The sequence below is a fragment of the Nerophis lumbriciformis genome, linkage group LG13 (assembly GCF_033978685.3).
Source record: "Nerophis lumbriciformis linkage group LG13, RoL_Nlum_v2.1, whole genome shotgun sequence".
In the NCBI taxonomy this organism is placed as follows: domain Eukaryota; kingdom Metazoa; phylum Chordata; class Actinopteri; order Syngnathiformes; family Syngnathidae; genus Nerophis; species Nerophis lumbriciformis.
In genome coordinates this window covers 30,838,079-30,852,121 of record NC_084560.2, presented here as the reverse complement: position 1 = coordinate 30,852,121, position 14,043 = coordinate 30,838,079, and the positions used below count along the sequence as shown (strand labels likewise).

Sequence of the window (14,043 nt, the reverse complement as noted above, 5' to 3'; positions counted from 1 at the left end):
AGCTCTTGGCAGAGGCAGCAAATTATATTTTAGCGTCCCAACAGAGTCTGGCGCACTTTTTAAACTTTATTACCAACCTTAAAACGCCAACGGCACTCCTGAGTTCCAAGACCCTATATGAACTCGCACACTTCTCTTTGCTAGAGTGATGCCAACACTGTCTGCCACACACACAGCAAGGTGCGTTCATGAACATTGTAAATTTAACCAACAAACTGCCCTATGACTGTGCCTCAAATATTATTTTTTAATCAACCATTTAAGTCAAACATCTGCAAAAAAATATATAAAATGATATTGCTGAATAGATATGTCTAATATTTTTTATTTTTGACAGTCCATATTTACTGAACAAAAATATAAACACAACACGTGTTTTTGCTCTCAATTTTCATGAGTTGAACTCAAAGATCTAAAACTTATTACTATATACTGTATATACATAACATGCCTATTCCTCTTAAATATTGTTCACAAATCTAAATCTGTGTTAGTGAGCTTTTCTTCTTTGCCAAGATAATCAATCGCACCTCACAGGTGTGGCATATCAAGATGCTGATTAAACACCATGATTATTGCACAGGTGTGCCTTAGGCTGCCCACAATAAAAGGTCAGCCTAAAATGTGTAGTTTTGCTTTATTGGGAGTCTGCGGGGGGGGGGGGGTGTCAGAAAAAAAAGTCAGTATTTGGTGTGACCACCATTTGCCTCACGCAGTACAAAACATCTCCTTTGAGTTGATCAGGTTGTTGATTGTGTCCTGGGGAATGTTGGTCCACTCCTCTTCAATGGCTGAGCTAAGTTGCTAGATATTAGCAGGAACTTGAACACGCTGTCGTATACGCCAATCCACAGCATCCCAAACATGCTCAATCGGTGACATGTCCGGTAAGTATGCTGGCCACGCAAGAACTGGGATGTTTTCAGATTCCAGGAATTATGTACAGATCCTTGCAACATGGGGCTGTTCATTGTCATGCTGCAACATGAGGTGATGGTCTCGGGTGAATGGCACAACAATGGGCTTTAGGATCTTGTCACGGTGTCTCTGTGCTTTCAAAATGCCAACAATAAAATACACTTGCATTTGTTGTCCTCAAAGGGAAACTGCACTTTTTGGGGAATTTTGCCTATCGTTCACAATCATTATTTTACGATTTTAAAGATGATAAAAAACGCTTGAAAGTTGCGGGTATTGGGAGTCACTGTTGTCGTCTTCAAACCCTCTAAAACAACTTCAAAACCGAGTTCAACTCATGAAAAATGGGAGCAAAATCAAAAGTGTTGCGTTTATATTTTTGTTCAGTGTATGTTGACCTGCATACATGGGACGGCGCTGAAGTACAATTGTCGCCTTTTTTACAGCTATTTCTGCGCAACTGCGAGTAGTGTGCACGTCTTTTCTAGACACTTTAAATACTGCATAGACTCAAAACAGCAGATACAGAACAATTTCAGCATTGATGAATCACACTGCATGTGCTACAGTAAATGATTCTTTTTGCATTTTCTCCTTTCCAGTATTGTGGGCATTCCCATGATCAGCATTTATTCTGCAAATTTTTCAGGATGGACACGCTAAATGGATTGCGCTTTTTTTTGGCAAGACAAGGCAAGGCAAGTTTATTTATAGAGCACAATTCATACACAAGGCAATTCACAGTGCTTTACAGAAAATTACAAGAAGGCAAAATTTAAAATTAAATAATCATAAAAATAAACATTTCAAATTAAATACCTAAAATCATCATAAAACTATAATAATTCAAATTATAAACAAAGAGTTTAGATAAAATACTTTCAGTTGTCATATGCATAATTAATTAAGTGTTTTCAGCCTGGATTTGAAAATTGCCAATGATGAGGCCTGTCACACATCTTCAAGAAGGCTATTCCAGATTTTACGTAACAAAAAGCAAGTCTGGCCAGTGTGTGTAATAATTTTACCTGCTCCTAGAGTAGAAATAAAGATTTTACAGCTCGAACAGTCCACAATGTAGGGACTTTTCTTACCAACTGTTGCATATCTGGGATCTGCATAAGTCCCGAAAATTTGAAATCAATCCGTGGATGCAATGCGGAGATATTTCCTCTAAACAAGCCGTTTGGAATTTGCACTGTCCTGTGCCCTTTTTTAGACCTGTGACATCAGCAGATTATCCATATATGGTATAAATTTACCCAAAGTGCTTTGTGCACGTCTGCCATTGTACCCTGAAGTTTCTCTATCCTCTTGTTGTGGAGCAGACTGGCTTAAAGATGCACATGCATCCTCTGCTGTTGCCATTTCTAATCTAAAGTAGCGTATAGTCTGAATTTTGTATCTGTCAGTAGACTCGCTATGGAAGCGCTAAAAACGACAGCAAAAATGACAGAAAGAAGATGCAGTCGAAGTGGAAGCAGGTAAATAAGACCGCCCACAAAACGGCGTATCCAGAAGAGACAGTCAGAAAGCAGCTTGGAAACAGTCTATAAAACATGATCTATGCAAAATTTTGGCCAAAGAACCACCGTTATGTTATGTTACGTAGACCACAGGGAAGTGTTTTAAATGTCAAAAAAAGTTGACCGCTTTCTCTTCCTTACTCTCACCGCCCAGTGCTGCTAAGAAGACTCCGATTAGGTAGCAAATTTTATGTTTTAACCTTATAATCATATTTCTTGCTTAATTATTATGTTTCTGTTTGATGTATAGCTGTACATTTATTTTATTAATTTTGAAATGGTCACATCACCGTCAAGTTTCTTATCATCATTCTTCCTGTAGCGAGTATATGTCAATCAAACCCTTCGACCACTCTTATCGAGACCACGTCTTTACAATTGTAATTTCCTTTAACAACTGACAAATGGCCTCAAAGCAAAAGGGGCTACTCCCTGGAAGACGAGCGGCTTTATTACGATGGCACATTTAGAAGCGGTGCTTTAAACCATAAGGTCACCGTGATAACAAACTGAAAAAAAACAACCCAAGAGCACCTGCAACATGCGATAAGCCGGTAAAAAGTGATTAAAATGCGTTGGGAAGATTCCGGTACACATATAAACAGGCAACATATCAAATGTCAACGCAGCATGCGTGGCTAATAAAAGAGAAAACCAATGATATTTTGTAAGAAGTTTGTTGGGACAGAATATTAAAGAGAGCACTGTGTGCACTAATTACATTTTCGTAACATTTCATGTATCCATGGGATCGTAACTGACTCAAAAGTTCAAGATGAGGAGATCTCAAAAACGATGAGATGCACCTCTTTTTTGAGGCACTGTCGGTTAAGCAGGAACACGCTTTATCGTTTTTAATGTATTCACACATTTCTGCATTTTCTATTAGGCTAAACCATTTCTTGGTCAAATGGAATGTTGATGCTCTGTCGCCATCAGTTGCGGCTGCTGGTCTTTTAGTAGCTACTCTCCAAACAAGTCTCTAATAACAAAAAATATAAAGACGTTAGATATTACAAAGGAAATGTCACTTAGAGCAGGGGTTCTTAACCTTTTAGACTTCGGGGTCCACTACAGTGGAAACTACACGGGGGCCAGTCAAATATAAACACGGAATTAGAAATCCTGCTCTTGATTTTAATCATATTCAATAAATATATCTAACTTACTTAAACTTGAACAGAATACACCTAAAAAATAAAACCTAAAAATAAATACTAAAGGGACTCATAAAAACTGCTTAAAAATTCATGTACGCAGTGCTAAAATGAATAAATTCTAACTAAATAATATGTTTTGTACGTACATAAACTGTCAATAAAATTTAAATGCATCTTCCCCACTTTAGTCATAATTTTTGCACTTAAAAAAATCTCTTTTTGACTTTAACTTCAGACTTCTGATTGTTTGAGACAGAGTCGTGTATAAAGAGAGTATGCCCAACTCGGTTTCAGGCGATCTCCTCAATGATTGGTCAAAAAGCACTCATGTGACTACAGGGCACCATGACTGCTACTACTTTGGCTGATGCTATGTGTCTGCGGCGCTTCCCAATCGTTTTCTGACGTGTAAAAAAGCCCCGTTGTGCAACATCGAGGTGCCCCACCCACGTGAATTGTGGAACGTTTTTACATTGCTTTCCCTGCAACCCGGAAAGAAGACAACAAATATATTGGAGGCAGCCACCACAGATGACATACTTCACACAAAAGTCACAATTTCTCTGTGATTGTTGTTCCAACACTAATGAAGATTTTGGCAAAATGAAAGTAATAGTGTAAGTTTTTTCAGGAGAGAACACACAGAAGCTAATACAAATAATTACTGAAGAAATTAACTAATTAAAAACTTGGTTTAACAAAAACAGATTATGCTTGAATCTCAGAAAAAAAATAAGACAATGCTATCAGGTATAAAAGCAGACGAGAAAGTCGAACAGAAATACAAATAGTCAAAGTCCAAAACTAATGAAGATTTTGGCAAATGAGGGTAATACGTTTTTTTTTTGGTCGTTCTGTGTGTTTTTGTTCATTTATTGCGCTGTCGGGAGCCTGCCTGTTATAATGCCTGCTGCACGGTGGAAGAGGGGTTAGTGCATCTGCCTCACAATACGAAGGTCCTGAGTAGTCTTGGGTTCAATCCCGGGCTCGGGATCTTTCTGTGTGGAGTTTGCATGTTCTCCCCGTGACTGCGTGGGTTCCCTCCGGGTACTCCGGCTTCCTCCCACCTCCAAAGACATGCACCTGGGGATAAGTTGATTGGCAACACTAAATTGGCCCTAGTGTGTGGATGTGAGTGTGAATGTTGTCTGTCTATCTGTGTTGGCCCTGCGATGAGGTGGCGACTTGTCCAGGGTGTACCCCGCCTTCCGCCCGATTGTAGCTGAGATAGGCTCCAGCGCCCCCCGCGACCCCAAAGGGAATAAGCGGTAGAAAATGGATGGATGGATGGTTACTAAACACTGCATGAATGAAGTAGCAACGTGCATCAAACACAGCCGCAAAATTATACTTTGACGAAATAAAAGCATGTTTTATTGTAACTTTATGAGCTAGAGTAAGTATTATTTCAGCTTATTTTGTCTGAAAAACTAACGTCAAAACAACAGCCAACAGCAAATACAATCCTCCGTGCAAAGCCACACACGTTCTTGGTAGCAAAAATGGCGAGTTTTGTTTGGTTGGCCATACTCTCTTGAGATTGTCATTACTGCCACAAGTGGTGTGAAAGCGTATTACAACTGTGTATCACTGCGGCCTATACGGACCACAGCTGAGAAACAGATATTTTTTTGGAAACCCTCTAGGGAGCACTTGCGGACCACAGATTTCGAAAAAATGTTTAATTCAACTCTGAACAACATACCGGTAATGAAACGTATATTTCACGATTGCTGATTTGCTCATTTTGCTGTAAATCAAAAAGGGCAGATAAAACAATATCAATAAATATCGCGATAGACACGCAATTGATTTCAATTTAAAATCAGTTCGATAAAACGTTCAATATACATATATTTTTTGAGGGGGTTGGAAGAAACTGTAAAGAATGAAGTATGGTTGGTCGCATGAAAAAAGGTAATCTAGCAAAACAGAAAGTGGAGAGCAATGGAAGGAACCATTGCACCATCTTTCTGTGTCGCTGTTGATTCTCTACATGAAGTGAGAAGAGATAATAAAAATAAATGCTGCAGAGACCGAATAAATTGTTGATATAACAGGAAAAGTCACCTTAACAATAAGGCAGTTTTTATTACTTTTTCAAACGGACCTTAGCCCTACCTAACGCTCATCTTTTCTTTTCAATCCTTGTCTGTTTCCTATTCGGATGTACGGAAACAACAGGTAGAAACTAAAGTGCAGGACAGTGTAAATAAAATAAGTAACAGAATATAACAAATAAGGGTGTAACGAGGGCTGTGAATCTTTGGGTGCCCCACGATTCGATTCAATATCGTTTGTTGGGGTCAAGATTGGATTCAAAATCTTTTTTTTTTTTCAATTCAACACGATTCTCGATTCAAAAACGATTTTTTTCCCGATTCAAAACGATTCTCTATTCATTCAATACATAGGATTTCAGCAGGATCCACCCCAGTCTGCTGACATGCAAGCAGAGTAGTAGATTTTTGTAAAAAGCTTTTATAATTGTAAAGGATAATGTTTTATCAACTGATTGCAATAATGTAAATTTGTTTTAACTATTAAATGAACCAAAAATATGACTAATTTTATCTTTGTGAAAATATTGGACACAGTGTGTTGTATGAGATGCGATGCAAGTGTAAGCCACTGTGACACTATTGTTCTTTTTTTTGTTTTGTTTTTTATAAATGTCTAATGATAATGTCAATGAATGATTTTTAATCACTGCTATGTTGAAATTGTAACTAATATTGATACTGTTGTTGATAATATTCATTTTTGTTTCACTACTTTTGGTTTGTTCTGTGCCGTGTTTGTGTGTCCTCTCAATTGCTCTGTTTATTGCAGTTCTGAGTGTTGCTGGGTCGGGTTTGGTTTTGGAATTGGATTGCATTGTTATGGTATTGCTGTGTATTGTTTTGTTGGATTGATTAATAAAAAATAAAATAAAACAAATAATAAATAAATAAATAAAAAATCGATTTAAAAAAAATGAGAATCGATTCTGAATCGCACAACGTGAGAATCGCGATTCAAATTCGAATCGATTTTTTCCCACACCCCTAGGTGTAACCGTATTGTGGTTTCCAAGTCTTCACAATAATGCCGTAACGCATAACAGTATCAGACAAAACATTTGCGTGTAATTTTTTTCTGGCACTTTAGCACTGGCCATGTCTGAAAATCATCTACATCTCCCAGAATTGTCTGCGAGTATATTCCAGCCTTAAGTGTGTTTATCCTAAACAATCCTGGGACTTAATTTGACACATAATGGCATTTTTAAGGCTTTTTTTTTTGGACATATACCCCAATAATATCATACCGTGGCCTTAATACCGTGATAAAATCGTCCCGTGAGATTTTGATACCATTACATCCCTAATAACAAATGTACTACTTTAAAATATTAATTTGGTCCAATAATATTTAAATAATATTTACTGCATGACAAATTCATTTCCATACTTAAGAATAACAGACCAAATTAAATGTTACACAAACCACGTCACTTCCTGACAGTAAACTTTTACATATATTCATCATTCATAATATCCATGCATCCTGTAACGACCTGATAGTGTTAATGTATTTTGGTTGTGTGGTTTTGATTTGATGTTCATTGCTACAATGATCGTGAACACACCCGTCCGTACTTTAAAAGGGGATTGGCGGAAAATTAGGAAGTTTTGTTGTGTGTCTGGAAAAGCACAAGGAAGTGTGTGCACGGGGAGGGAATACCTGTTGGAATTGGGCCAGTTGTTAGCATAAGATTGGCAATAAAAGTTAAAAATACCAATCAAAATAATTAAAAATAGCATCAGACTTTTGACTTCTTCCGGAGGCTACAATACATTATCTTACTTTATTATGTTCTCACGTAAGAAAAACCTTATTTTTAAGGAGTGGCGGCTTTAATTATGCAGTGGCGGTGTGCCACGATTGGTTACCTTAAGGGGAAATCCTGGAATACATCGTCATCATGGCCAAATGTTTCAAGCAATTGTTCAACTCAAAGTTTTGCCTTGGAATTACCCCAAATCTGCCAGTAGTCTTTGTCAAATGTCAAAACACCAGCAGGTAGAGCTAATTAGTCAATGATGTTACATGACAGCCCTTAACATCTGGTACACTGACTTGAAGCAGTTTGTGCCTTCCAGCAGCATTCCCATACGTACGATAACTATCGTATTTTTACAATAGAATCACCCTATGTATAAAGTTATCATCAAAATATGATAAATTTAGGTTTCTGATTCGATAATGTCTCATTTACTATCTGGCAACAATGCCTGCCATTTTCCTGTACAGTGACCGAAAGGGGCAACAAACGCACAGCAACGTCCAAAGACTCCAAACACACCAAAAACCCACAAACACCATAAAACACATGCAACAGGGAAATGCTACAAGTTAAAAAAATACACACAGAGCCCCAAAACACATACATGAAGGAAATACTGCAAGAAGTCAGTTAGCCAGGCTACCAGAACTTAGCTGAGGGATATCCGTCTTTAAAAACATGAGTAGGATGCCCAGAAGAAAGATGGCAGAACGAAAAGGTATATTGTTCTTTACATCTCTGTTAAACACTTGGCCGAGCCAGAGATTAGAAACAGGAAGCAAGTGCATTTTAAGTATTCACTGGATTTTTTTGTTAATACCATAATGCCGATATTGGTAAAAAATTACAAAAAATGCTGAGTTATACAACTTACTTCATTGATCCTCTGCTCAATCTTCACCTCTTTGTGTTCTTGTATGGATCTACGATAAGGATTAATCAATGATAAGCATACTAGGAAGAACTGGAATATTGGCTGCAGCCAGAATCAAAAGCAGAAGAAATATTTAAAAAAAATAAAGGGATACATTAAAAATCTGTACCTCATGCTTGTATATGTTCCCCAGACAGCTGAAAGAGAGAACAAGAGAAAAAGTAAATTATTAGCCTTTTTTTATTGTTTAAACAGAAAAAAAAACATTTTTCAATCAAGAGGAGAGCAGATCTGAGTGTTTAATCTCAGATCCGTCCCTAAGAAGTTCTTTGGAAGGAGCATACGTTGAAGCACCAGAGGTGTTATCACTTAGAATCTCTTCTAAAATATTGGTATTAGTTTATCGAACATGTTACAGTTACAGTATGTACATCACTTATTTACAGATTTACATTCAAACTTGTCCGAAAAGGAGTAGGAAGAAGCAGGTTATTTAATCCTTCTCTATTTTTAATTTGAAACAATTTCCTAGGAATTTCTAGCATATTTGTTGACTTTTTGCCTCATTCTGTAACACAAAAATAATTATCTATAAAGTTCACATGAATAAACAGTAAGTTGTGGTTCACATAATTGGCTAACTATGTGACAGATGATCAATTATGTCTCATTTTTTAATTTTGATTCATGAGATTCATGAGGTTATTGACTCATCAGTTGTTGTTTCATTTTGTGCAACGGCAGATGCTGATGTGTGCGCATTATAACGCACAAGCGATATGTATATATATATATATTTTTAATAATTCATATGATTTCTGTAAATGTGCACTCTAACCACTATATTGATGAACAGAGCTATGAAAATGTGCGACAAAGCAAGTTGTGTTTGCTTTTTTAGGCTTCTGAGTGGCCCAAAGGTGCAAGTTTTAATGTGTGGATTGACATTATCTTAACACTGGAGTGGGGGAAATGTGCATTTAAAAAAATATGTGCATTCATGTGGACATTGTCTTGTTTGTGACGCAGGAGAGTGATACACACATCTTAATTGTGACCTTATGAAAGTGGTATGGTACACACTTCACAATCCTATCCTATATCGGGGTGTCAAACTCGTATTAGATCAGGGGCCACATGGAGAAAAATATACTCCCAAGTGGATAAAAACTGGTAAAATCACAGCACGATAACTTAAAAATAAAGACAACTTCAGATTGTTTTATTTGTTTAAAAATAGAACAAGCACATTCTGAAATCGTACAAATCATAATGTTGTTTTTTTACACTTAAATGTTGCGGTTCATAGTATTCTACCTTTATTTGTCGTTATTTATACTTTCTGAATACATTTTGTGATAATGTTCATCAGTCAACTCTTTGGTGTTAATTTTCAATCTATCAAGATAAAAAAAATACATCAAAATCAAATTACAGTATGTTATTTATGTAGTTTGATCATTTTCGTCGACTGATGTACTAACATCATGTGGTTTATTTTGTACATATGTAGCATCATCTACAAAGATACAAAGAATTGCTATTTGAGTTTGAGTTTGAGTCTATTTCGAACATGCTTCATTCAACATTTCGCCATCCAGTGGACACATTTAGAACAGCTGTTTCTTTCATTCAAAAATTTCTGGTTAATTGTTATACTTAGCAAACTCATCTCGTGGGCCGGATAAAACCTGTTCGCGGGCCTGATCCGGCCCTTGGGCCGTACGCTTGACACGTCTGCACTATATAGTCGAGATAGTGAAATCATCACTTTATATGCACAAAGAGGAAAAGTGCAATTCCAACCAGGTCTAGAACAGGAAATAAAACCTTTTTTTGACTTTTTGTGAAAGTGGAATACACTTTGCTATCATGGCTGCTCGGTACAATATGGAAATTCTTTGATAAGTTTTACTTCATTTAAGTTTTATTGTACAGTAGTAAGCTTAATTTTAACACGTGTGATAGCTAAAGCCGCATGTGACCCACTGACCGCTAACTGAATAGGCCTAGAATACAGGAAACAATTATACGACGTTACACAGCCTTATACCAAAGTTAGATAGCAGAACTATATTTTCTGCATGTCCATAATGCCCATTTGAATTGGATAAACAGTTAAGAGCCACAGTACATAATTAAATTAGCATACAAAAACAAAACAGCATACAGGACTCACTTGTTAAGTAGAGCTGAAGGAACACATTTTCTATGGGGAATGCCAGCAATCCGTGCAGCACAAGTAGCCAAACATTTTCATTTAACTCGAGTTCTAACCAGAAACTTTGCAATGATTTTGGGGCAATCAAACCTGAAAAGGCATCCTTATAGTAACAGCTACAAGTCTTGCATACCACTTCTAGCCAGTTTTGCAACATGTCATTATGGGAGTATGCCCAAAGGATTATGAATGGCATTTTATAAATTATAAATGTAATGTGCAACAAAGCTTCTGTATTGTCGTTATCTTATTTAGCTAAGCCAACGGATCAAACTAAAAGGAACAGATTGTAGTTTATGCCACTGCAAACTTTGGTTCTCGGTGCCTTGTACAGGCAACAACTGTCAAACATATTTGTTTGGTAATGTGGATATACTGTACTTTAATATGGTGTAAAATTGCACTGTTATAAACAGTTATCTTAAAGGTCACAATATTAAGAACACATTGCGTCATAACTACCGCATTTTTCTGAGTATAAGTCGCTCCGGGGTATAATTTGCACCGGCTGAAAATGCATAATAAAGAAGGAAAAAAACATATATAAGTTTCACTGGAGTATAAGTCGCATTTTTGGGGGAAATTTATTTGATAAAACCCAACACCAAGAATAGACATTTGAAAGACAATTTAAAATAAATAAAGAATAGTGAACAACAGGCTGAATAAGTGTACGTTATATGACGCATAAATAACCAACTGAGAACGTGCCTGGTATGTTAACGTAACATATTATGGTAAGAGTCATTCAAATAACTATAACATATAGAACATGCTATACGTTTACCAAACAATCTGTCACTCCTAATCGCTAAATCCGATGAAATCTCATACGTCTAGTCTCTTACGTGAATGAGCTAAATAATATTTGATATTTTACGGTAATGTGTTAATAATTTCACACATAAGTCGCTCCTGAGTATAAGTCGCACCCCCGGCCAAACTATGAAACTGCGACTTATAGTCCGAAAAATACGGTATGGAGTGTGATCCCATAGTTATGAGCCGAGGATGTCGTTGTGGCTTGTGCAGCCCTTTGAGACACTCGTGATTTAGGGCTATATAAATAAACATTGATTGATAACTATGGGGTGTAACAATTTGTTTTGACAACGACTCGATGCAATTCAAAATGTTACGATTCAGGACAATATTATTTTTCGGAGAACGATACGATCCTCAACTGAAGTTTCTTATAATCCTATTATTTCTTTGAAAGGAATTAGATATAAATGAACTGTGGATACAAACAAGCAAGTAGGGCTGCAACAACTAATCGATTATAAAAATAGTTGGCGATTAATTTAGTCATTGATTCGTTGCATCTATGCTATGCGCAGAGGCAATATATATATTGACAGATTAATCGATTATCAAATTAATCGTTAGTTGCAGCCCTACAAGCAAGTAAACAACAATAATGGCCAATGCATTCACATCATATTTGAATAAAAGTACAGTAACCAACATTTTACTATAGTAGATTTACCTGCTACTTTTGCTGTTATTTTTAACATGAAATAATACAATATTAATATAAAAAAATAATGAGCAACCAACATCTCCTCAGGTTGAATTGCACACTGCTGAATTGCAGTAGATTTACCTGAGAAATTAAGCACAACCAAATATTTTCAGATTAAATGAGCAGTGGTTTGACCTACTACTACTCTCATTTTAAATGGCCTGTGTGTGCATCATATGTGATACAACAATTTAGGCTATGCATGTGTATCTAATAGTGTTGCCTGTGTGTGCATCATATGTGATACAGCAATTTAGGCTATACATGTGTATCTAATAATGTGGCATGTGTGCAACCATGAAGCTCTCCATAACCAAATTACAAGCAATATTTAGACACTTTAGGACATGATTGTCTCCATAAAAAAGGTAGAAATACTTACATGCCATGTAAGTGATCAAAGCGAGGGCGAAAAGGAGCTTCATTATTCTTCTATTTATTCCTGATATCAGCCAGACGATCCGCTTCATCCTCCGCTAAAAGCAAGCAGGACCGGGGGGAGCAATGAGCCGATACGTCCAGGTGAAACTATAGCATTTTGGCTGGCAAAGTTTGGATCGAAATAACGACGATATATCGTTGCAAATACGCGATACAGGGTGACTGTGTGGGGGCCACTGAATATATATATATATATATATATATATATATATATGAATATAATGAATATATGAATATAACCGCTGCTGCTGCTACGTCATCGGGAGCCGTTTACGTGGCTAAAGGAGTAGCACACACAGGTAACATCTGTGCTCAAGTCGCTGCACTATAAAATGTCATATTTGCGCCATTTTCTTTCTTTTGAGTCGCCTTCCTAAACAGACAATTCAAGGATGACTGTTTTATTTACAGAATGAATTGACGCCAGAGTACAGCGAAAACGACACACTGACAAGCCAGCTATTCACATACTTGCACGACAAGCTAACTGGTGACAAAACGAAAGTGCCGCCATTGATATCCAAATAAAAACGCGGCCCCTGTCTGCGAGTTAAATGCGCGTTCACGGTATAAAATGTGGATAAATTCCTCCGTGTAACTTTGTCGAATGTAGCATGTCTTCTTCCTGTACTGGTGTCTTTTCTTCTTCGACGGCGGGTTTTTACTGCCGGCTAACTATGAATCGGTGTAACACTGCCAACCCTGGTAGCAAGGTTACATTACAACATAATAATAAAAGACAGACTTGGGCAGCACGGCGGTGAAGGGGTTAGTGCATCTGCCTCACAATACGATGGTCCGGGGTTCGATCCTGCGCTCGGGATCTTTCTGTGTGGAGTTTGCATGTCCTCCCCGTGACTGTGTGGGTTCCCTCCGGGTATTCCGGCTTCCACCCACCTCCAAAGACATGCACCTGGGGATGGGTTGATTGGCAACACTATATTGGCCCTAGTGTGTGAATGTTGTCGTTCTATCTGTGTTGGCCCTGTGATGAGGTAGCGACTTGTCCAGGGTGTACCCCGCCTTCCGCCCGAATGCAGCCGAGATATATATATATATATATATATATATATATATATATATATATATATATATATATATATATATATATACAAATGATAAATGATAAATGGGTTATACTTGTATAGCGCTTTCTACCTTCAAGGTACTCAAAGCGCTTTGACAGTATTACCACATTCACCCATTCACACACACATTCACACACTGATGGCGGGAGCTACCATGCAAGGCGCTAACCAGCAGCCATCAGGAGCAAGGGGTGAAGTGTCTTGCCCAAGGACACAACGGACGTGACTAGGATGGTAGAAGAATATATATATATATATATATATATATATATATATATATATATATATATATATATATATATATAAGAAATACTTGACGAAATACTAAGTCAAGTATTTCATATATATATATATATATATATATATATATATATATATATATATAAGAAATACTTGACTTTCAGTGAATTCTAGCTATAAATGTATATTTATTTTAATATATATATATATATATATATATA

The 14,043-nt window shown here is 36.9% G+C and overlaps 1 protein-coding gene across 2 annotated transcripts in view; it reads right to left on the bottom strand.

Annotated features, from left to right (window-relative positions):
* uxs1 (UDP-glucuronate decarboxylase 1) overlaps positions 1-14,043 on the bottom strand; it is a 120,970-nt gene that overhangs the window by 78,408 nt on the left and 28,519 nt on the right. Inside the window, exons 1-3 of one of the 2 annotated variants that reach the window (XM_061971055.2) lie at positions 12,436-13,162; positions 8,477-8,504; positions 8,308-8,356 (exon numbers count right to left, since the gene is read on the bottom strand). In XM_061971055.2, coding sequence (XP_061827039.1) covers positions 8,308-8,356; positions 8,477-8,504; positions 12,436-12,523 — 165 coding nt within the window. In that variant the 5' untranslated portion in view covers positions 12,524-13,162. Of the gene's footprint in view, positions 1-8,307; positions 8,357-8,476; positions 8,505-12,435; positions 13,163-14,043 lie in introns of those variants that run through there. The other variant, XM_061971054.2, reaches the window with a different exon arrangement.